Here is a 25,491-nt window from a genome sequence, read left to right on the forward strand (position 1 = left end):
CATTATCTTCTGCATTACCCCTTTTAGGCTCTTTTAAAACAACAATAACACAAAAGAAATTTAAAAATGAACTCCAGCTCCCTAAATCCCCACATGCTGATGCTGTAACCTCTGCGAGCTTAATTACGCAGGTGTAACTGCACACTACTGCTATCATCAGGGCACCGTTTGTTCACTTACTGCTCACTTGCATAATCTTTTCCACGAAGAGGCTTTATCAGGAGGAAGGCAAGAGACATGAGGATGCTAGGGGAGAAAGGCAGGGAGCGTGCTCTTCCTCTACTCGTCAGAGGAAGAGGCCAGAAGAGGCGAGTGGGAAGCCCTGGAGTAACCCCACTTGTCATCATAAACTCTAAGCTATACAGAGCTTTCAACTTTGATAGGGATTCCTTTTTTAAAATTCTAAAAGCAAATGAGAAACTAAAGAGATGGACATAGAATCTTACCTCACTGTTCGTATGTTATGTGAAGTACAAGATAAATCTCATCAGAATTGGAATAGGTTTTTTGAACCATACCTGATCCATTGCTATGTATGCAGGTAACATCTCCGGGGTCTCCTGGGTCACACATTCATAGAGTACTGAAGAAAAGAGATCCAGAATTTCCTGTTTCTGTGGAAAGTTAGAACCTTTTTGTAGCACATCAATGTATATTCCAAAATCAATTCAAAAAACAACTGTATAGCAACTACTATGGCCCGTTCTTAAGTTCTGCAGTGAATGATATAAAAGGGCAAACAACTAGGTCTTTATAAAATCAAAGTGCATGCAATATTAAACACCAATAAAATATAACCAAAATTAAGTCCCATGGGACAGTTAAGGCTATAAGTGCTGTGGATGAGAGGAGTGAACCAAGCTGGGTAAAATGAGCAGACAGGACATCACAGAGCTATGTCTTGGGTTGGGCTGGCAAAAACAGGATCCAGAAAGGGCACCCAGCATCCACCAAGATGCAGTAGAAACACTGAGCAGAACAGGTTAGGGGAAGCCTGCAGAGCAAGCCCAGCTGGGGTTAAGGGCAGGCATGGGCTTTCACCAGAGACCTGTGGTCTTGAGTGTAGGCCCCAGCCCTCACTGGCTGTGTGATCTTGGGCATGTGACATCTCTCAGTGGCAGTATCCCCATCTGTAAACCCACAACAATAAAGTACCTACCCTCTGGGTCAGAATTAAAGGAAAAAATTACAAAGAGTACTGAGCAGAGTGCCCAATATACAGTGAAAATTCAGTAAGTAAGTGGCAGGAAGGTTATATCACTTAACTTTCAAAGCAACAATGTAAGGTAGGTTCTATTATAACCCCACTTTTAGAAATAAGGAAACTACATCTCAAAGAGGTTGAAAATTTTTCCCAAGACTATACACACTTGCAGGCAATAGGCCATCAATCCTGGATCACCTAATTCCTACATCCTGTCCTTGCCATCTGAAATGATGGATTAAATCAAAGATCTACCAGCAAGTACCCTTTGAATCCTTAAGAGAACGGTTTTATGACCAACAAAAAGAAAGGTTACAAAACAAACAGAAAACAAAATTAATAAAATTATGTAAAAACAAGAGAAGGGTAGTAAACATTGAAAACATGAATTAGTACAAGAATGGATATAAAGTATCACCTATCAAAACTAACGTCTTAGGAATTTTAAGTTGTTTTCTTCTATCAAGGTAGGAAGTTACTGAATTTAATAGTTTTAGACTATGAAAAATCTATACTTGCCAAACAAAAATCATCCAATGTGCCTGAGGCATGTTACCAATATCAAAGCTAGATATGGATATTTTAGGTTTTTTTGGTGGTCCACAGATAGAAACAACAAAGTCTAGCAAACCACATAATATATACCTGACCCATGTTCACAGTTGGTTTGCAGAAATATTCAGCAAATGACAGAAGTGCTGGATCAGAAGTGAATGCTGAAATCGTTTCAGGCTAAAAAATAAACAAACAAACAAGCATAAGTGAGATAATAAAGATTTTTTTCATTACTACTCAAACTGTAATGCATGCACCTGTAACCTACCTTATTTTTTTCACACAATGCTCCCACAAAACCCAAGGTAAAACTTGCTAGAGCTTCGTCAACCTGTTCTGCTGAGAAGTTTTAAGAAACTTTTTACACAAGCTACCGTGAGCTACTGATTTATCAAAACAGGTGCTTCTTACACAACTCACCCAAAAAAGGCTTTCCCCCTCCTTCCTTAACGAACTGAAAGGCAAACTAGAAACTAGAATTGTTACTGAAAAGGTAAGGAAAAAAGATTATCACTCTAACAAGCCACTCACAAAAAGACAAATGCTGTCATAAGGCCATTAGAGTCATCAAAGTCATAGAGAGAGAAAGCAGAATGGTGGCTGCCAGGGGCTGGGCAGAGGGGGAATGGGGAGTTAGTGTTTAATGGGGACACAGTTTCAGTTTTGCTAGATGAAAAGAGTCATGGAGATGGGTGGTGGTAGTGGCACCACAACATTATGAATGTACTTAGTACCAATGAACTATACACTTAAAAGGGTTAAGCCAGTGTATTTTATGTTATGCGTATTTTACCACAATAAAAAAATTGGAAGGAAGGGTGAGGAGGACTATCACTCAAGTTTCAAGACTGAAAATGGAACATGAAGGTATCACCGTTTTCCACCGAGAGTTATAGTTTACTACTGAACTCCCAGCAGGCAGGAAATGGAGATGTCTTTTAATTTTTATAAATTTACCCCATTCAAACTCAAGTCTAAACTTATCTATTTTCTTTATAAATTGGATTAGGATCTTTGAGATGGGCCCTATTTTATAAATCAAAGCAACAGTGCTAATTCAAGTTAAACTTTGCCCAAAAATCCTTCAAAAGTATTTCATAGGGACTTCCCTGGCGGCCCAGTGACTAAGACTTCGCCTTCCAATGCAGGGGGTGTGGGTTCAATCCCTGGTCAGGGAACTAAGATCCCACACACCTCCTGGCCAAGAAACCAAAACATAAAACACAAACAATATTGTAACAAATTCAATAAAGACTTTAAAAAAAAAATGGTCCACACCAAAATAATCTTTAAAAAAAATGTATTTCATAGAGAACCTATTGAATACTGACAAACAAAATTCACTGATGTCAACTGTATGTATTTATTCTCTGGAAACTATTATAAAGGCTCAGTCATAAGAACTAATAAGTGCTACCTTGCAAAAATCTTTTATTTGGGCCATGTCTTAAGTAAATCTTAATGGATTTGAGGATTAATTATTAAGCTAAATTTTCTTTAGTGTTAAGATATATTCTGACTGTCCCTGCCACTAAATGTAAATCATCCTTAGAGTCCTGGCAGGTGGCCCATATTTTATAATGGTTGTCACAGAAGACAGCCAACAGGCCCAAGGTCATTCATCCTTTATAATCTTCAATGACTAGAGAGAGCAGATCTACCTAAACGGTACCATAAATGTTATCACAGAAGTACATGCTTTGGGTGGACTAGTGAGATTTGAACCTATTCCCTTTCATCATTCCATTTTGGGGGGTTTTTTAAATTGAGATATAATTGACATATAACAGTTTATTAGTTTCAGGTATACAACATAATGATTCAATATATGTATATATTGAGAAATGATCACCACAATAAATCTAGGTAACATCCGTCATCACACACAGTTATAAATATTTTTCTCTTGAGATGAGAATATCCCTCAGTTTTTACCAATTACTACCTTGAAAGCCCGAGCTTCAGAGTTCCTGTTAGCAACAGTCTGGGCCAACAAACTTTGCCACCCCATTGGATCTTCCTTGTACGAGAGCTGACCCGCTCTGAGCTTAACATATAAAACCCCGTCCTTGGAAAGAATTGACCTGAAAGAAAACAAGAATTAATTTAATATGAGGTATTACTGGCAGTTGTTGGCTGGAAATGTAGTGTTTCCCAATAATAGTATTGGGAAACAAGTGAAGTCTTAAACAAGACTTCACATGAGGTGAAGTCTTCACCACTTTCCACTAAGGTATATGATTATTTACTGTGTCTAAACTCAATCAGTCCCTACAAGAAAGTCATAATCAGGTTCTGCTTTTCTCTGCCATCTAGATTCACGGGACCTGGTAAATAAGAAGTCATTCTGACTATCTGCCCAAGTGTGGACTTCAAAGGAGGTATTTTATCTAACATGTCTTCATATTCCCTTAAATATTATTGATTGGTTTATAGCAAAAAGAAAAGGATGCTGCAAATCTAAGACAGAACAATACAGAAAACAGCTACTATATAGATAGTCTGGGAGAAACAGAAATGAGGACTATACTTTAAAAACTGTTACAAGCTTGTTAAACTTTCTGGGAATTTAAAGACTTAATTTACACACTAACTGAAGTGTAAAATTATTAACACTTTCTGTTCTTCAAAGTAATTACTTGCATATGACTATTTCCACCCAAAAGCAATCTACCATAACCTCAATTTTATGAGAGCAATATAACAAGAGAATGGTAAAGAGATGCAACAGAAGATGTGGTCTGACAAACACCAACTGTTACAAAGTTCCCTCTGTAGACATATATAAATCAGCCTCATTTTCTTAAACTAAATCTTTCATTATTGCTCCAAAAGACAATTCCATTACTGTCCCAATTTAAGTCACTTCAAGTTTCTCAATGAATTAATGTAAATAGGATTTGACTTCTAAATTTAAAATTTTACTTTCTAATACAAACTGTTTCAAAGATACAGACCACTTTATTCAACACTACATATTGTCCTGGATGACATTAAAGGGTGACAAGGAGCATTCTACATAATAATCTATAATTTATACCTTCCCATATATTTCTATTCCCTTCACAGACACATCTGAGAAATTCTATATACTTACTTCAAGTGTTGGGTTCCCTTGCTTAAATCTATGAGCAGTTCCCAGTATCGTGGGCCTTTAACTTTAATCTGCCAAGATAAATGTAAACAGTCAATCCAATGCTGGGTAAGTGCTAGTTTGATAAAATGAAACCCATGCTTCTCAGAGGAAATAAAAATAAAATGGGCTAGAAAGAGACACTGAGAGGTTAACAAGCCCCATTTCCAGACGAACATGTAAGTGAATCATGTTCTCAGGCCATCTCGGCCATCAGTAAAGAGGCCCCAGTAAAGGCCTTCTCTATTCCTCAGGAGTACTCCTCCTGCACTGCTTTCCTATTTCTTATACAACACTGAGAAAGCACAGGCTTTTATTTAGCTATCTTTAAATGCTCTGCTGTTCCGGTTGAATTTACCCCTTGGATAAATCTCCCTATTCACATCCTACTTACCTGCTTTAAAAGGTGGAGTTCTGGAAGAAGGGTAGGAGCCATCAGTTCTTCTTTGGTTTGCTCATACCACTGAGTGCCCTTTACAAATGTAAAAGAAGAGTCACAGTTCACTATATAGTCAGGGAAAAGCACAAAAAGAGACATCACCCTACACTTCCCCTTCCCTGCAGTTTGTAGACAGATTGTCAAACGGCGCAAAATCCTCTCTGATACTCAAGTCTGGAAGGGCTACTGTCTACAATCCTTTGCAGAGCTAGCACCACCTTCCAGCACTCGGAGCCCTGCACTTCACCTGCCAGCAGTACTGAAGCTCTGCACCTGAGAGCCCTCTGGATTTCTGCATGTTGTCTCCTCTGCTGGGAGCGTGCCCGGCTTGGCTGGCAAATCTCAGCCCAGACACCGTGTCTACTATGACGGCCTTCCAACCCCCAGAGATGCTGGATGGGAGCACGTCTCTGCTCCCCCTGCATCACACACAAACCTCCAATTATTACACGCTATTCTTACTGCATCCGTGCCTGACTCCCGGTGACAGAAGTTCCTTAAGGAAAATGACTATGTCTTCTCAACTTTGTACCCCAGAGCCTAGCACAGTTTTGATATACAGAAGGTACCTAACAATTTTCTGAAGGAAGGATATATGACTTGTAATCTACCTGTACATCTAAATCAAAGATCTCTCATCACATACACAACCTTGGGCTTTAAAGCACTCTGCTAACAAATCTAAGAATCATTCTAATAGAATTTGTTCTTTAGAACACCACTATCAGCTGTGTAAAGTTAACACGGACGTTTTCAAACTACAAGCTCTAAAGATAAAAGAGCAGCTGATGGTCTCTAAAATATTACACCCATAGACTACAAATGAGCCTGAACGGACTGGCAGAACGTACAAGAACTTTGGAAGCTTCAATTCTTACGAGAGTTCAACTCACCATTGTCATCTTTTAAAGGACAACACTTTCAAAATATTTTGATTTGCAAAGATGGATGAGTGGCAATAAAATTACACATCAACAACAGGGGGAGAGAGTTACCTTATAGGTCACTTCTAAGAGGGCATAGCAGGGCGTGTTTGTGTCCACATCCACGGGCACGAGAAGTCTCGGTTCTGCAGCCAGCACATACAGGTGCCGGAGAGCCTGGAGGTGATACCTGCTCAGAGAAAACACAGAAAGGTGGTAAAAAAACAGGTGATGGCACATGAGCTCTACAATCTGCTGTGGTCTATGAGTTAAACCAAGTCAGAGCCAAGTGATACCTTCTCAGGACAGCAATCCTAAAGGAAGATGATGAGGTTCAATTAAAAAGTAATGGAGAAAAGATGTTAAAAAAAAAAAAGTAATGGAGAAATTCTCTTTAAAAAATTAGAGACACGTGACCCTTGACCCAAGAATTCTTTGAGTCTTCACAGTTAAGAGGTTTTATAGGGAAGTAAAAATTATCTAAACATGAAAATATTTAGTAATAAGTTGATCACTTATAATGTTAGTTTTCAAATCCTTTTCTGCTCAACACAGGCATCTCCTTTTACCTTCTATGGGACCTACTTCCTGCTTTCTTTTTTTTTCTTAAGACTTGGTAGGGAAAAGGGGGAAAGAAAGGATGACAGTTTTCCTCAGACAGCAAAGCTCTTCTACATATACATCCCTATACACAAATACATACACACACCCAGAACACAGTACACCAAAAATTAATGGGTGACATTAATGGGTAACATTTTTCTTGCTGTGTGTGTGCTTTTCTGAGTTTTCAAAAAAAGATTTTTTTAACTTTAAAATTTATATTTTAGAATTTAAACACATATAAAGTTATTACATTTTAAGATCCCATAAAGAAGGATAAAACGAGACTTCAAATTTACTTTTCTTTAATTTTAGTTATATCAATACCCCCCCCTTCCCACCCAAATCTACCCACTCCTATAAATCTACTAGAAACAAAATCAATCAAGGCCAGAAAAAACTGATACATATCAGTTACATAAAGGTTTTTGTGCTTATCACCAAATTGCTTTGTTTAAAATAGCTGATACTGTGACCAGCAACATGTGAGGGCAGCTCTCCCTTGTACCCTAACCAATAGGTGACGTCAACAACTCAAAAAGCCCTTCCCTAAAGTGACAAATGACAGACCACCTGTCCGAGTTTTATTAACTTAACAACAACATTCTCATGCACCACCGATCGCTAAAGCGGGACTTCAGATCAGGCTACTCTTATAAAGCGGCTACCCGTCTGTCATTACGGTCTCGACATTACGCTGCAGCTTTAAACGACGGCTCAGTTACTGCTGCAGTGAATGCTCCCTCTCTTGACCCTTCTCTGGGCAGACCACTGGGGCGCCTTCAGTTGAGCTCACGGAGCACCTTGGATGTCACTGGGATATAAGGAGCTATTTTCTCCCTTCCTCCACAAACAGAGATTGGCTAGGCCTGAAACTCGTAGGGAAACGGAAGTGTTGGTGGTTCTTTCTGCAAGCCTTTCCCATGGTCTTGGTCTTAGGGTCTGAAAGCACCTGGTCTTCTGAGGCCCTTGGCTCCTTCCTCTTGAGCTCAACTTGGGTTCTGCAGGTTCAAAGAAGGAAAAAGTGGATGCAATAGACAAGCAAGATGTGATGAGGGGAGGAGACCTCCCCCTCCTCCAAGAGGGAAGACCTCTTTCCAGAGACAGGGCCAAGGGGGTGGTGGGGCTCAGGCCATTTCTCCGCCACCCACAGTGCACCGCCGAGGCCGTGGCCGGCTTGGGTGCGGTGGGCCAGGGGGCCCTGACCAGGGCAGGAGTGGCATCGGCCCAGAGAGGGCTTAGGGAGAGGTGCTGGGGGATTCTGGTCTTGAGCCCACCACTGGCAGATAGCGGGCCGGGGACCGATAGATGCAGTGCCCTCAGCAGCCCTGGACTGCTCGGCCTCTGACATGACAATCTTCAACTCCAACTTCATAGGGGTTGATGGGGGAGGGGGTCTTTGCTGGGCGTGAGGAAGATGTCAGCAAAGCCCTCCTGCTTGGAGCGAACGGAACGGAAGGCGGGGCCCAGCCACAGGGACTGAGGCAGGGGCGTAAAAGGCCGGATGGCGGTGGGGTCGATGAGGGCTCCAGAAGAGGATCTGGGGCTGGTGGTGGGCTCTCCGGAGGGTTTGCAGACAGGGCAGATGGCTGGAATGGGGGTTCCAGGTCCCTGGGCAGAGGCTTTGTCTGGTGAACCCAGCTCTTCTTGCTGGGACGATGAAGCTGGGAGTCTCACTGGCAAAGCCCGCAGCTGGGGGTCTGGAGCTGGCAATGTCCTCTAGCATCACCACCCGAGTGGGCTGGGGGGCCTGGTCTACCTTTTGTGAAGGGCCCTCCTCTGGGCCAGGTGTTGTCCTTGATCGCCGCCTCAGGGTGCAAGAGGGCCGACGGACACGGCTCAAGGGCTCTTGGCATAAGTGCAGTGGGTCGGAAGGCCTGGCCTGTGGGGACCACGTGGCCTGTCTGGGTGGCAAGGCAGGTGGCTGGCTGTGGACAGAATCCTGACGGTTGCTGCGGGGCCGTGGGCTGGAGATCTCCTGGGGCACCAGGGGGACCATGTGGCCAGCCACGACATCTTCCAGGACCATGGCCAGGACCTGCCGAGAGGCTTTTTCCAAGGGCAAAGGGGCCCCAAGGGGCTGCAGATTTGGCTGTTTTGGGCTCCTGGCTCCCCATAATGCTCGAGCCAGGTGCTGGCAGATAAACAAAATGGGGTCTATCCATATAATGGGATATTATTTGGCCATAAAGGAAAGTTTTTTCTTTTCTTTCTTTTTTTTTTTTTTGCCACGCTGCGCAGCTTGCAGGATCTTAGTTCTCCAACCAGGGATTGAACCCAAGCCCCAGCAGTGAAAGCGCTAAGTCCTAACCACTAGACTGCCAAGGAATTCCCTTTTTTTTTAAACACATCGAAAACTTTAACATATGCAGAGCTTTTGTATTATCAGACTGCTTCTACATGTTCGAGGTTCTAATGCTCACTTCCACTTCTAAATTGTCTAATTCTTTGCTGCATTTTGCTTTTCTGTCCCTTCTTTGTCAATTATACAAAACTTCTCAGCATTCATGTAAAAGAGAGAAAAAACAGAATTCATATAGACATTGCCACTAAATCAGACAAATTCCTCTCTTGGAACTAAACAATTCTGCCAAAACATATTCATCTTCTCTTAGCTGCTCTCTTTTGCATAATGAGTTTTTCCCTAAAGATAACCCTGTCTGGCCTACTTCTGGGTTTAGAGCAGTTCTATTGACTGGAGAATGGGAGAAGACTGATCAGTCATCAGATGCCCAAAGTTCTCTTCTGGCTTAATATTTTGTGAGAGAAACTTTTTAAATGATTTACCCAGGGAGATGACTAAGTTGAAGAACAGAATAAAGCTAATTTGGAAACAAGTCCATGGAGCCAAAACACAATCAACTTACCCCCTTAGAGAACTTAAGAAAGATCACGTGAGGAAAATCACTAGACTCACCGGTTGTCAGTGCTGTGAGCTGGGAAGTGCGGGTAAAGGGCACAGAGGAGAGCGGCAATGGAAGAGTTTGATGTGCTCAAAGAGTACCTGCAAAACAAATACGGGAGGGACAGACGCTGTTAATCATACTGTGCAAACTTTCACGGCATTCTCGAGAATCAGGAAATTCGGGTAGTGTGGCAAGGCACACTGATGAAGCTAACCCTTGATCAATACAAATGCGTCAACGCTGTGAACACTTGACTTTACGGTCAGTCCTTAAGCCACTTCCACACCATCTACTATTTAAAGCAGGAGTGACTTTTCACAAATATTAAATTTTAAAACTTGAATTAGTAAGCAAAGTTTTAACCTAAAAGAGAATAGTAGTGAGGACCATGAGTGCAATTCTAGAGATTATGGATACTGAAAAAGTCAAGTGTAAAGTATGCTACCTTCTCCAGTTTTATATGTACCTATTTATAGAAATATGAACCTTTCTTCTAAACATACAAGGTTTCTTTACTGGGTATCTCAAACATTGTTTTCCTTTCTGTAAAGCATAAGCATTTCCTTAGAATGATAGACTAAATAAAACAGGCAAAAGCTACCATTAAAAATTTACAGTGAATGGATAAACAACTATTCCTTGAAAAACACATAGTTTTCACTGAAACATGAATAAACCAATGCTGCACGCAACATGGATGAGTCTCAAACATAATGTTGAGCAAAAGAAAGTACAAAAGGATACACAGTATATGATTTCATCTGAATTTCCAGAACAGGCAAAACCAGTCAAAGGTGTTAGGAAGCTACGTAGCGGTCATCTTTGGGCAGAAGTAAAGTAACAGTGAATTGGGAGGGACAGAGCAGGGTGGGAGATGGGTTGTCTCGGTTACATCTTGATCTACATAAAATCAAACAGATTTTCATACTGTAGGTAGCTCACTGAGTCATGCTCCTACGATTTGCACATTTTTCTGTGTATGTATTTTTATTCAAAACAGATCATTAAAAGCCAAGGAAGTCTTATAAAGGGATGAGGTGGTCAGGAATGATAGATGCTGGAAAGAGAGCAAGAAAGTTGAAAACTAAGGCAATCTCATAGGATTTGGTGACTCAAAGTGTTCATGACCATTATGAGAAAGCAATTTAGTAGAAGAGTAAAATCATTAATGAGTGGGAACAAGAGGTGATGCAATGAAGTACTGAGTACAGACTCTTCTGAGAAATGCAGTGATGCCAAGTGTGTTAGAGAGAGGATGGTAACTCTACTAAGTGGGGCATACATTGGTGGTTAAACTATGAAAAAGCCCTTTTTAAGTGTAATAATGCCCTGAGATAAGCTAGCACCTAGTCAAAATTGAAAATTTTCATGCATCTTCAAAATCAAAATAAGTCACTCTTTGAGATCTTGCTCATGAGATCCTTTCACTGAGGAAAAAATATATATATTCATTTACCTTCCTCCTCCCAAAAACAGAAGTCCAAGGGCCATGTGATGGGCTAAGTGGAAACCATAGTTCATTTCACCACCTGTTTTCATGTGCAAGAAGCGACAAAGCTGCAAAACCTTCAGGTTCCCCGAGCCAGCCATCACCATGGCGAGAGACAGCAGCACCACACTCAGGCAAGTCTCCAGGTTGTAAGGACCTGTCTGGAGACGCAGATGACATACTATAACCGCTGTGCTACCTTTTCTTTATTATCAAAACTAAAGCGGCCAGCATTAGACTACAAATGTTTACAACTTTAAAAACTCTGAAAAAACAAATATTTTCCCTGATTATGAAATTTAAGTTCCATGTCGAAAATTCAGAAAATAAAGTATCAAAAGGAAATAACAATCACTTGGAATACTAACAGCTGTAAACATTTTGGCTTTCTTTTTCTCCAAATCTTTCCCTGTATCTATTTTGCTTTTAATGAAACTGAGATATTACTATACACAGTATTTTTAAGCTTTTTAATGAGCAATGAGCAATCTTCACTCATAAAAAAATCTTACAGAACATGATTCTGATAGCTCCTCTATATAACAGTGTAGATACACCACAGTCCATTTTTTGACTACTTTTAGATTTTCTGATGTTTCCAATTTTCTAATGTAAATACTGTTGATTAAATGTGTTGTTGTTTTTTTAACCAGGAAATAAAATCTTGCAGTCTTACTATCATCAGAGCAGCAATACTCAAAAGCAACTGCATTTTTACTAAGTACTAATTTTTTCAAAAAGCAGTTACCATGATTCAGTACTGAGCATGGCACAAGGTATGACAATCCATGAAGGTTATGGCTTTTATTTATTTTCTTGTCACAAGAATTAGATACCTTCAAGCATAGTCACATTCTCACCTAATATCCCAGAACTAAAATACAAAGATAAGCCAAAGCTTCAAATCTCCCATTCTAAATTCAAAAACTGTTTATATATTTGGCAACACATAAGTAATCGAATTATCAGTGAATTTTCTTCAAGTTTAATTTTATTCCCAAGGAGAATTATCATAAAAAGACTTACTACAGAAGCATTAGGTGCAGACAAATAAGTCATAAAATCTTTTGCAAATTTATGCTGGAAAAACAAAAGAAAAAATTTAAGGTTAAAAGAAGCATACTAAGACTCTGTAAAAAACAGAACAGAGTAAACGAAGATACTTCTTACCAAACAGTTAAATGCTGATAAGTTTTCTGAGCCAGCAAATCGAAAACCCAGAGATAAACAAGCTCCTGCAATTATGTAGACATGTGCCTGCCTGAAAACAGATCACAAGAAATTTAAATACTGTCCTTGTCTTGCTTTTAAATTCATTATTACTATTATTTGGGGATACAAATAATAAATATTCCTGTTCTCTAAATTATCAATAGTTTATATTCTTCTGGGAATGCTCAACTGTGCCTCTACTCAATCAACGGGACAGATTTCCGTCCGGTTTTCTTCAGTGGAAGCACCATGCGGCTCTTGCTGATAAAGTCGGCCTCTTGCCTGCACTGTTTCATATGCAGCAAAAGAGATAATTTTTAACAATCACTGCCAATTTTTTTTAATGGAAAGGAGAAAAGAGGAATATGTACAAGTTAAAACTCAGACACCGTTTTTTGAGGGTAAGAACTCTATACTTCAGAGAGCCAAACGAAAAACAAACTTGTGAACATCTGGTAAATAATGGTTAGAAACATGGGGGATTCAGAATAATTACTCAAATCAAGGACAGTATTGCTCCTACACAGTATATTCCAATTCATTTATCTGACAGATGCTAGAGTAGCTGATTTGTATCACATGTTTTAGGACTTACGACAAAGTTTCCAAATTCAAATCCTCTGAACACGGCAATTCGATTTCACTGAGAGAGATACTATTTTCTCTTATAATCTGTCAAGGGAGAAAGCAAGAATACTTGGACATTAACATTCAAGTTACAAGTATTTAATAATTTGAAGAGTAACATATTGCTTATGGCCATATTTATACAAAATAAGCTTTACCAAACCATCTCATTCAAAGGCCTATATTTTAATCACATTGAATGCAATCCAATTTCAAATCTAAGATGGGCCAAATAACTGAACAGGACTGAACGAATATAAACTGGAGGACTTAAGTATATTCTGAATCAACAACAGAGTAATAATGTTTCATGCAAGTGAACTGAAATGCCAGGATGATGGCCACAGAGCAGAGCTGGGGCAGGAGTGAGGGGAAGCAGCAGGGAAAGTGGAAAAAAGCAGTTGCAGAGAACTCTAACCAGAGACATATATTTCTTACTCATGGATGTTTCTAGTATTAAGCCTACCTACCTACCTACCAAAGGTGAGGTTAGTCACCAGATTAATTACACAAGCTAAACTAAACTGTCAATATGTTAATCTGTAACTATTGTTTAGAAACACACCCCTTTCCTTTTAGTATAAGTAGTGAACAAGAATTTATTTTTTTAAAAAATAGACAATATCTAACTTTAACAACCAAGAACTGATTTGATTCTCTTCACTTAAATACAAATAAAAAAGATAAAGCTATATATTCTCTAAATTTATGAATGCAAGTACACAGATGTAAAACTCTGAAGATTTATTCCTATAATTCTTCTTAGAAGACTGTTCAGGGGAGTAATATTTCAGGATGCTTTCCATAATAAATCAATAAGTATTCAGAAGTCGCTTATGATACAATCTTCCTATATACTGAATATCACCAGATCAAAAAACTTGAAATACCTTTTCTCCTTGATAATCTCAATGAGGTAAGCAACTATGTTGGCTGTGTAATATAGGCTGATAACTACTTCCATCTTTCTTCCTTCCTCTTGTCTTTATTTTTAATTTTGGATGTATTTACTCAGAAATTGAGCGACATTCTGAAAAACTGATATAACTCCAAAGTGAGTAATTAATATATTCATGGATAACCTGATTATACCATTCATATAAATTAGTAATATCATACAGGAATGGAATATTTCTATTTTGACAGCAGACATTTACAAGCTCCTTTTTGTCTTCAAAAGAGCATGTAGCCTGGAGCTTGAAGGCCTAGGTTCTAATCCCAGCAGGGCCACACACTAGCCCTGGGACCACATCTGTAAAAATGAGCAAAACTAAACTTCCTACCTTCTAGGTGTCTGTGAGAATTAGAGGACTTAACCGACACAAAGCTCTTAAAATTAATGCTTGGCACATATGCTTTGCAAGTGGTAGCTCCATTATTATCATTATTATAGATCTGTACCATTGCTATCACAAGACCACACTTGATCATAACCACTTTAAAACATTGCTAAAAACTTGGGTTATAAATAACTGTGGGGGGACTTCCCTGGTGGCGCAGTAGTTAAGAATCCACCTGCTAATGCAGTGGACACGGGTTCGAGCCCTGGTCCGGGAAGATCCCACATGTCGCAGGGCAACTAAGCCCGTGAGCCACAACTGCTGAGCCTGCGCTCTAGAGCCCACAAGCCACAACTACTGAGCCTGCGTGCCACAACTACTGAAGCCTGTGAGCCTAGACCCATGCTCCGCCACAAGAGAAGCCACCGCAATGAGAAGCCTGCGCACCGCAATGAGAGGGGTGGGATAGGGAGGGTGGGAGGGAGACGCAAGAGGGAGGAGATATGGGGGTATATGTATATGTATAGCTGATTCACTTTGCTATACAGCAGAAACTAACACACAATTGTAAAGCAGTTATACTCCAATAAAGATATTAAAAAAAAAAAAGAGTAGCCCCCCGCTTGCCACAACTAGAGAAAGCCCAGGCACAGCAATGAAGACCCAATGCAGCCAAAAAATTTTTTTTAATAAATAAATATATATATAAAAGAAGAAAGCATGCAGTCCAATTATGCCATAAAATAATCCCGTCTTAAATAAGTACACAACTGTGGGGGTGGGGAGCACACTTCAACCCAGTCCTTGTAACCTTTTCCATGGTCTCCTAAAGTTTAAAAAATAGCAAGAAATATAAGGAGTAATGAAAGGGAAACATGTAATCACTTAAAGGCAGGTTGAGGCACACAGGAAATGAACAAGAAAATACCACCAAACTGCCCTGTCTTGTACAGAGTCTAATACAGAAATCTCAAGCTCTGAAGTCCTAACAGCTAGTTTCAGTTTTGCCCCACCTCTTACTAGTTGGATGGTTTTGGACCCGTCTGTCCTCTTTCAATGTAACAGTGATATACTGAACTCTAGCTACTGTGTGCGAGTCGCTAGGAATGAAAGATGGAAAAGACACGGTAGCTGGCCTTGAGAAGTTCATGGTCTAACAGATACACAAACAGATAATCAAAAGTAGTAAATCATTCCCACCCATACAATGGGGGCACTACTTGAACAATTTATAGCACAACACCGCAAAAAAGAAAAACATTAGGCTGTAGAGGAAAGCTTTTTTTTTTTTTTAATTTATTTATTTATTTATTTATTTTTGGCTGTGTTGGGTCTTTGTTTCTGTGCGAGGGCTTCCTCTAGTTGTGGCAAGTGGGGGCCACTCTTCATCACAATGCGCGGGCCTCTCACTATCGCGGCCTCTCCTGTTGTGGAGAACAGGCTCCAGACGCGCAGGCTCAGCAATTGTGGCTCACGGGCCCAGCCGCTCCACGGCATGTGGGATCCTCCCAGACCAGGGCTTGAACCCGTGTCCCCTGCATTAGCAGGCAGATTCTCAACCACTGCGCCACCAGGGAAGCCCGAGGAAAGCTTTTTATGAAGGAAAAAGTCCTATGAAGATGCTAGTTATTGTATTTGACACATGCCTTAAATTCAAACAAATAAGCAGTTTACAAAGTGACCTTTTTAATCCCACCTTTGATGCTAAATTGCTCCCTACAAGGGACCCTGCTACAGAATCAATGAGATGAGTGGGCAAGAACTAGGAGAAAGTGGAGAGTGACAGGCAATATCAACCAACAGAACTGTGAACTTATTATATGTCCTACTGTGTATCCCTGATGTAATAAAGACCAAATTTTAAATTATTAAGTCTGAAGTAAAATAAATATCAGAGAGATAACTTTGTATTAAAAGTCCAAGAGACTTCCCTGGTGGTCCAGTGGTTAAGACTCCATGCTCCAAATGCAGGGGGCCCAGGTTCAATCCCTGGTCAGGGAACTAGATCCCACATGCCACAACTAAGAGCCCGCATGCCACAAGTAAGAGACCACATGCCACAACTAAAGATTCCACATGCTGCAACAAAGATCCCACGTTCCACAACTAAGACCCAGCACAGCCAAATAAATAAATATTATTTTTAAAAAAAGTCCAAAGACTACATTTCCACAAAAGTTTAAAAAAAGAACTGACATTAATTTTCACCTTCCATTTGAGAATACAGTTACTTGTGTACATGTTTAACTTTACTTTGTAAACCAAATTTAATAAACTTAGTAAAATAAAGTTTTCTCGAAGGCAGTCTACACGTCAGATGCATCTTAAATGCAGCATAGAATTTAGTATGGTGACTTGCATTTGCAAAGGTTCAACAAACATATGCTGAATGAAGAAAAAGTATGTTTTCATCCTACAATATACATTTACTTTCCAAAAGGAACTGATATCTCTGACATCTAAATGTGCTGGGAGTTAAATGTCTGCCTGACCCATGAACCATGTGTGATCAGGGCAGACTCAGCCTCCAGAAGATAAAAGAACTGAACTAAAATTAGAACCGGCAGACAAGAGACAGGGTTTGACATTTGATTACAAGTAAATTAACTGCCTGCTTTAAAACAAAATGTATTTGTGTGTGTGTGTATGTGTGTGTGTGTGTGTGTGTGTGTGTGTGTGTGTGTACGTACACAAATACACACACAGAGATATGTATGTATGTACATATGTATCAACACTCTTTAGAGGAATACAACAGAAACTAGAGTCTTCAAAAAACAACATGCACAATGTCCCAGATACAAATCAAAATTACTTAACATAAGAACAAGAAATGCAACATATTCTCAGGAGAAAAGACCATGGAAAACAATCCTGAAATGACCACACTGTTGGCATTAGAAGAGAAGGATTTTAAAGCAGCTCTTCTAACTAGAAGGACAGTAGGCCCATAATGAGTGAAAACACAGAAAATCTCATCAAAAAAAGTAGAAATTATTAAAAAAAAAAGAAAAAAACAACTAAAAAGTACAGTAAATGTAATTTTAAAATTCACTTCATGTACTTAAAAGGAAAATAAAATGCCTGAAGTAAGAGTGAATGAACAGAAAGATAAATCAATAGAAACTATGCAATCTGTAGAAAAGACAGAAAAAGAATAAAAGACCAGTCATCTTATATATACACTACCAAATGTAAAATAGATAGCTAGTGGGAAGCAGCCACATAGCACAGGGAGATCAGCTCGGTGCTTTGTGACCACCTAGAGGGGTGGGATAGGGAGCGTGGGAGGGAGGGAGACGCAAGAGGGAAGAGATATGGGGATATATGTATATGTATAACTGATTCACTTTGTTATAAAGCAGAAACTAACACACCACTGTAAAGCAGTTATACTCCAATAAAGATGTTAAAAAAAAAAAAAAAAAGACCAGTCATCTAATTTTTGACAAAGGAGGCACGGGAATACAATAAGGAGAAGGTGTTTTCAACAAACAGTGTTGGCACAACTAAATATCTGTATTTTTTTAAATGAAAACCTTAACCCTTATCCTCGTAAACAAAATTACTTTGAGATGAATTACGTAATTATACATAAAAGGTAAAACATCAGGGCTTTTAGAAAAAAATAAATCTTCAGGCAAGGCAAATATTTTTTCCAGAGGACACAAAAAACAACCATAAAATTAAAAGTTGATAAATTAGACATTATCACATTTTAAAAATTTTCTACTCATCAAAAATAGTACTAAGAAAATGAATGGGCAAGTCAGATTAGAAGGGACATTTGCAAAACATTTATCTGACAAAGGATAGGTTTCCAGAATATATAAAAAATTCTAGCATCTCAGTAATCAAAAGATAAACAATACAAAAAATGTTTTAATGGGCAAAAGATATAAATAGACACTTCATTAAAAAAATATATGAAGAAGCAATAAGCAAATGAAAACGTTCTCAACATGCAAACTGAAACTACAATAAGGTATCATTACATATTGACCAGCAGAGCTAAAATTAAAAAGACTAACAGCACCAAATACTGGCAAGATGTGCAGCAGCTGCAGGACAGGCAACGGCCAGCATTCTCATACACTGTTGGTCCAAGAGTTAAATGGTGCAACGTCTTTGGAAAAACGTTTACCAGTCCTTAAAAAAATAAACATACCACTACTCTATGCCTCAATAATTCCAATCCTAAGTATTTACTCAAGAGAAACTAAAACATAAATCCACATGTATATTTGCATACGAATATTTACGGTACCAAAACCTAGAACGAGCCCAGGCATCCAACAAAAAAGAGAATGAAAAAAGAAACTGTGGTATATTCATACAATGGGATACTACTTAACAATAAAAAGGTTGAACTACTGATATACTCAATGGTGTCTCAAAATCATGCTGAGTGAAAGAAGTCTTATACAAAAGGGTATACATTGTGATTCCATTAATACAAAGTTCTATATTGGGCAAACTAATATATTTTGGAGAAAAAAATCAGAAAATTGGTTGTCTTGGGGGTGGGGAGTGAGTGCACAGACTGAGTGGGAAGGGAACTTCTGACCATTTGGATAAAGGTTTGTTTCCATGAACTTATACATTAGTTGAATCGTATCAAATAGTATAATTAAAATTTGTGCAGTTCATTATATACAAATTTTACCTTAAAAGGAAAAGGAAAGAGGTAAATACTGAATTCTAGTTAATAATACACATGCTGAAGTACTTAGGGAAAAGTGTATGACTATCTGTAACTAACTTTGAAATTCATCAAAAAATAATGGGTTGGATAGAGGAAGAGATAAATGGATAGATATGTGATTAAACAAGTTTATACAGTAAAATATTAATTGTAAAATCTAATTGGTTGTATGGGTGTTTGTATAAAGTTCTTTCAGCCTTTATTTTGAAATTTTCTTATTAAAACATTGGAGGGAGCACTCTAGCATTCTGAAGGATAAACAGATCTATTTTCTAAATAAGAAGGTACTGAGGGGGCTTCCCTGGTGGCGCAGTGGTTGAGAGTCTGCCTGCCAATGCAGGGGACACGGGTTCGAGCCCTGGTCTGGGAGGATCCCACATGCCGCGGAGCAACTGGGCCCGTGAGCCACAACTACTGAGCCTGTGCGTCTGGAGCCTGTGCTCCGCAACAAGAGAGGCCACAATAGTGAGAGGCCCGCGCACCGCGATGAAGAGCGGCCCCCACTTGCCGCAACTAGAGGAAGCCCTCGCACAGAAATGAAGACCCAACACAGCCAAATAAATAAATAATAATTAAACCAAAAAAAAAAAAAAAAAAGGTACTGAGGACATGGACAGTTAATTAAAGGGCAATATTTAGTTACAATACTTACAATATTTGATTTGGAGTTTTTACAAAAGAGTCTGCTTATTTTTAACTATTTGGCTTATTGCGTAAATATGCCATAAAGTAATTAAAACAACTTCTTACATACAAGATAAAAAACTGTCACAAAGTACAACAGTATTTTAGATAAATGTATCCTTATTTAGGATAAAAATGTCAAAAATACTTTTTTAGAGTTCTTTGATACATTTAATTTTTAAAAATCACCATTTCTAGTGCTCTGTAACCGAAAAAGGAAGGCTGTGGTCTGTGCTCAGCATACAATCTTAAATGAAAGTTCCTATGTTTTCAAGAAATATAGTAATCATAACCATCACCATTGCCTTCAAAAGAAAAAGTATTTTATAGGGTTTTAGAAAATCCCACAGGAAATCATAATTTTATGTGATTAAAGATATAATAATATTTATTATACATACGTACTTGAGGAACGTTGCTATCAACCCACTTGGAATTTGGTAAAATATCATCCCACAAAATCAGGCATCGAGCAAGCGTCTTAAAAAATGCAATACAGAAAAATTAATTACAGCAGGCAAAGTTCATAGATTTTGTAACAATGATAATACTGTTAATAGAACAATTTAAGAATTAGTTCCCAACTGATGAAAATTTTGAAAAACAAAGTATATAGTATCAACCTAAGCCACTCATTAAAATAAACTGAAGATTTACATTTATCTCAAAAAATCTCAAATTGACTTGATCATTTGGAGAGGAGTTTTTAAAACTTGCTCCATAGAAGAAAAATCATAACAAAAAGAATCATACATAGATCTGTCTACATAATTTAAAGCCTTTCATATGCTAAAAGCATAAACATTGTAGAAAAGGGAAAATCTGAATCAAATTTATGTCAAACAGTTACTGTAACTAATTATACCCTTAATAGTATTATTGCATTCTTAATAATAATGAAAGAATGTAAAATAAAGTAGTAATGAAGCCCCAGTGTCTTGTTACTTATTAGGAAGTTTTGAATAATAATGTGAAACGTTAAAATGTCACTCCAAGTATTATATATCAAGGTGGTTGCCTTTCCTGGCAATTCCTACAGTTATATTTGGGAAATTTCAAAAGAACACTACCAATTATATATATACATGATGGATTAACAGTAAAGCTCCCTTGTGGAGACATTTTATAGACACCTCATGTTAACAAAAATTAAAAATTGCCAAGTACCATACCCTAAGTAAGAGAAATTCTGGCTTCACAAAGTCCAGCAAATACATGGTGTCGGGAGCTCGGAGCCAATCTGCAATGGATCTGTTGGTGGTGGATACCAGTAAGCGTTATTGCTCAAGTAGAGAATAAGATCATCAAGATCACAAGACAGATTTCAAGAATTTTCTTTCCACTCCAACCACTGTCTATTTTTTCCCATAGTACTTCACCTCCTCCAACGTAATATTTAGTATGTATGTATGTCTTACTATAAGTTTCCTAAGGGCAGATATTTTTAGCTTTCTTTTGTTAAATGAAACATCTCCAGTGCCAAGAAAGCAATGTCATATACTTTCATCCAAAAAGTAGATGAATAAACCTGTTTTTAACCACTTTGTTAATTTTGCAAACATTCACTTTGTCTAAAAAAGGAATTTACAACATTGAACCATTTCTTTAATCTTAAAATGTTTTTTAAATTAAAAGACTTAAAACCCAACTTACTCTTCTATACAAAATGTAAAAGAATAAACGCCAAACATCTACTTTCAAGTGTCAGCACTAATTACAGGGCTTGGGGAGGCAGAAGGAATAGCTATTAAGAAAGCTCTTGAACTAAGCAGAAACCATTTTTATGAATGGTAACCAGGAATATAATAATGCTAAGTACCTCTGATTTACCCAGGCCTCATAACAACAAGCAAAATTAATGAAAAGGAATTTAGACATTGTTTGATTGTCAGTGACATCAACTATAAAATAAAAGTGAACAGAAACTGGCAACTGTATTATCAAATATCATTAAAATAACCAAATGTATTATTTCTAGATAAAACTCTATATAACTTGTAGTATCTGAGAGCACTAAAATCAGGCTGATCTAGCACAGGAGAGGTAAACACAGTAAGATAATTTACTTTTACTACTGAGGTCAGAAAGGAAGTCACATGGTCATGGCAAGGGATGGGGTGGGGAGATGCGGTACCTGTTATTGGTTTTTAAGTAGATCATGGCCAAAGCGAGAGTGGCACCTGGACAAGTTACATCCACATTTATGGTATCTCCTTCCTATCAAAAGAAAAGTTTGTGTAAAAGAGCTTTGAATTACTATAAAATTCTTCTGAATACTAGCCTATGCTTAAAATTAACATATTTACAAATGTTGGTATGAAAACTACTATTTTCAAATTAACTTCTTAGCTTCCAGAAGTTTGATCTGTTGCTTGATTTGGACTTACTTTGATTTGATAACTTGGAGATTTATGTTTCTCCCTGTGCATCCCTGCTTGAAAGCGCCTATGGCCTCCAACCATGTACTGATAAAGCTGCTCGGGCACATTGAGATCAGACATGCCTATCAAATTACTGCCGTGCTGTAAACGAAGTAACAGACAAGTGAAAGGAAATTTTACAGAATAAGATCCATAACACATACCCATAACAAAGAAAACAATAAACTAACTTCAAAGCCAGTCTTCTGGGTTTTTTATCAATTAAAATCTCATGAGTTAATACTCAGTCTATTAATAATTCACATTAAAAATTATAATACATACACAGGCAAGTTAATACTTTCATTTCATAAAATACATAAAGGCTTCAAAATACAGTTAACTGCATTAACTGCATTTAACAGTTAAAGAAAATAGTAGGTAGGTAAATGAAACCTGAACTATGAACACCTGAATCCTTTCATCATTGTACCTATGAACTATTCCAGCAATAATAACCATAATAATAACTTACTGAACGCTTAACGCTCTTCCAGGCATGATTCTGCATGTTTAACATGGATTAATTTACTTAATATGACAATTCGATCAAATAGCTACTATTTTACAGGTGAGGAAAGGGAGGCACAAAGAGATTACGCCCAAGGTTACACAGCTAGTAAGGAGCAGCAGTGGATATAAAACAAGGCAGTCTGGTTCCACAGTCTATCGAGCTGCTTAACTACTAGAAAATACTGTAGTTAAATGATGTCAGGACTCACTGGTCAGGACCAGAATTCACGTCCCAATTCCCAGTATGACGCTTTTCCATTGTTTTATCTGCCTCTTTAGTTCATGTGTCAAATGTGAAGAGTCAAAAGCCTAAACGACAGTCGACTTTCTTTATATAATTCAGTTTCAGTATAATACTGTATTGGTGGTTCTTCAAAGGACCCACATTCCAGCTGACATAGTCATTTAATGTTTCTGGTAACCCTACACTACGTCTACTGGATGGGGTTAAAGATGGGGAGTCAGAATGATACTGCATTCTGTCACGAAGCAGCTGCTATTGTGGCAACGTTCTGGGATACCTAGTGAACACCAGGGCACCAAAAGAGAGTTCTGGTTTATCTCTAGTCCTACAGACTCTTAAGGCTCCCCACCATACACCCATTTTCACTTTTTTCTGTTGTCTTACTGAGTGAACTGTCATTTCTTCATCTTATGTCTTGAACTCTTTTCGAGAAACTTCATTCCCTTAGTTCATTCATAAACACTTATATCTAAGCCAAGGGGGAAGAAACCTTAAAGCCCCATTCTTCACTACAATTTCTCTCCATTCCCAAATCTGGCACTTTGAAAAATATCCAGAAAGAAGAAAGAGCTGAGAATCACAGTAAGTTAAGTCACAGTAAGGCAGAGTGGTATTCAGAGTAAAGTGTCAAGGCTACTTGTCTCAAGAAGCAGAATTTGTAACTGAAGCATCTGCAGGCACAGACTCTGCTTACCCCCAAGCAAACCATGCCCAGGGCCAAGCCAGCAGCCAAAGAGTAAGACTCTCTGTCCGTGCAGTATTCCATTTCAGGACCAGGGGGTCGTCCTATAAAACAGAAAGTAACACAGTTCAAACTGGCCTCTTAAAATCCTAACTCGTAAAAGTTTTAGAGTTAACTTTCTAGTAAGTTGCATAAGAACTATGGATTCAATATAACCCCACTCAGAAAGATCTGACGTTATCACAAATGGTGTCCACAACTATCAGTTTACCACAAAATAAACCCCAAACATGGTTCTTCTAATTTGCCAATTTGAAAGCAATCACTTTAAAATACTGTCAAACCTTGAGTTTTATAATAAAAAAAAAAAAAATTACTAAAAAAGGGGAAAAATTTTTTAAAGGGGAGGGATGCTCAAAAAAGCTTCAATTTGTAATTTCTTTCCTTTTGTTCTTATTTTGTTAGCTTCAAATCTATTCATTAGATGTGGTGAAAACATGTTCAAATACTGATAAGGAACAGGAAGGACACTTCCTTTAAGTTTTTAAGAATGTTAAATATTATGCATCCAGACATGTATTCTGAATCTATATAATACTGAGCCTTACTATGATAGAATTTCTCTGTATTGATGCTCTAAGTTTGCCTGGATGCAAAATTCATACTTTAAAAAGTACCCTCTAATTCTAACTCCACCCCTTTTAGGGCAGCAAAATGTATTATATATAAAGACACCTTCAACCAAAAAAAAGTTCACATTCCTGGAATTTCATCCCCAGGAAAAAAATTTTTTAAAAAGAAAGAAAAATTATAAACAAGTAATCAGTGTAATGTTTTTTGCTTAATTAGCAAAGAATTAAAAACCACCTAAAAGTCCTGAAAATAAGACAATGATTAGGCAATTTATAGAAAACCAACTCAATGAGCTATTCCACAATATAAAATTAATTTTAAAAGCCATTTATGACAATGATATATGAAAAAGGCAGTACAAAAACAGTATGTACATTCTGACTGTAATTATACAAAAGAGCATACGCATATGAATCCAGAAGAAATCTTCTGTATACAATATGAAAGAGGTGTACTATGGCTGTGAGATATGTATAATGTTGGCACCATTAGATATCATTATGATATAGCCAAAGAATGTTAATTACACCTTGCAGATGAACAAGCTTTAAAAGCCAATCCTGAGTATCTTCTGAATAAGTGTTTCTCAGACCAATCACTTATGCTATTATATATTTTGCTGACAGGAAAATTTTAGTTCTGTGAATAATTTATTTCATCACTGTAGTTGACTACATTGTTGACTCCAATTCTTCACTGCCCTACAGTGCCAGTTACATACACATCCACACTCCTGACAGAGTTTCCTCTGTACCTGGATGTGCGACTGGCTTTGAACTAGGATCCTGGCTGGCACAATGTAAGCAAAGGCCTGAAATGCACTTCCATTATTTGGTTCTCCCTCTTGCCCTTCTGTCATCACCATAAAAGAAGCCTGGGTCCCAGAATAAGGCATTTGGAGCAGAGTCTGAGCAGCAGACCCATAGATCTACAGCCTGAAGCAGAGATGCCTGGGCAAATTTTGTGGCTATCCTGAAATATATGTAGAAAGATCCTGAGTAGGATAGAACAAGACATGCAAGTATGTATCTAAATTACTGAACGTACCAATAATGCTAATAGCATTTCCATTTCTCTGAAAAAGATGACAACACGTAAGACACGTTTCCAAAAGATGTAGACTTAGGAGAAAACATAAAAAATGCCTTTTATCGTGAGCATACCCACCAGCAAATAGAGGAAAGCCGGAGCCAATCACTTCCATTCTGTTAGAAGCGTTGTTGTCCCACAGAATAAACA

At 38.2% G+C, this 25,491-nt stretch overlaps 1 protein-coding gene and 1 pseudogene across 8 annotated transcripts in view; both read right to left on the reverse strand.

Annotated features, from left to right (window-relative positions):
- The window catches only part of ANAPC1 (anaphase promoting complex subunit 1), a 98,047-nt gene that overhangs the window by 12,748 nt on the left and 59,808 nt on the right, over positions 1–25,491 (reverse strand). For 5 of the 7 annotated variants that reach the window (XM_082426754.1, XM_082426755.1, XM_082426756.1 and 2 more), the window contains exons 30-45: positions 23,632–23,723; positions 22,148–22,282; positions 21,895–21,977; positions 20,933–21,011; positions 20,166–20,240; positions 13,060–13,136; positions 12,423–12,513; positions 12,279–12,332; positions 11,220–11,413; positions 9,775–9,861; positions 6,327–6,444; positions 5,287–5,364; positions 4,857–4,924; positions 3,705–3,843; positions 1,850–1,936; positions 519–614 (exon numbers count right to left, since the gene is read on the reverse strand). In XM_082426754.1, coding sequence (XP_082282880.1) covers positions 519–614; positions 1,850–1,936; positions 3,705–3,843; positions 4,857–4,924; positions 5,287–5,364; positions 6,327–6,444; positions 9,775–9,861; positions 11,220–11,413; positions 12,279–12,332; positions 12,423–12,513; positions 13,060–13,136; positions 20,166–20,240; positions 20,933–21,011; positions 21,895–21,977; positions 22,148–22,282; positions 23,632–23,723 — 1,553 coding nt within the window. Of the gene's footprint in view, positions 1–518; positions 615–1,370; positions 1,492–1,849; positions 1,937–3,704; positions 3,844–4,856; positions 4,925–5,286; positions 5,365–6,326; positions 6,445–9,774; positions 9,862–11,219; positions 11,414–12,278; positions 12,333–12,422; positions 12,514–13,059; positions 13,137–20,165; positions 20,241–20,932; positions 21,012–21,894; positions 21,978–22,147; positions 22,283–23,631; positions 23,724–25,491 lie in introns of those variants that run through there. The other 2 variants (XR_014254059.1, XM_082426757.1) reach the window with 2 other exon arrangements.
- LOC309643452 (proline-rich protein 14 pseudogene) lies at positions 6,455–9,033 on the reverse strand (annotated as a pseudogene). Its single transcript has one exon. The product of its transcript is annotated as a proline-rich protein 14 pseudogene (transcript).

The sequence above is a fragment of the Balaenoptera physalus genome (genome assembly GCF_965194825.1).
Source record: "Balaenoptera physalus genome assembly, chromosome: 15".
Taxonomy (NCBI): Eukaryota; Metazoa; Chordata; class Mammalia; order Artiodactyla; family Balaenopteridae; genus Balaenoptera; species Balaenoptera physalus.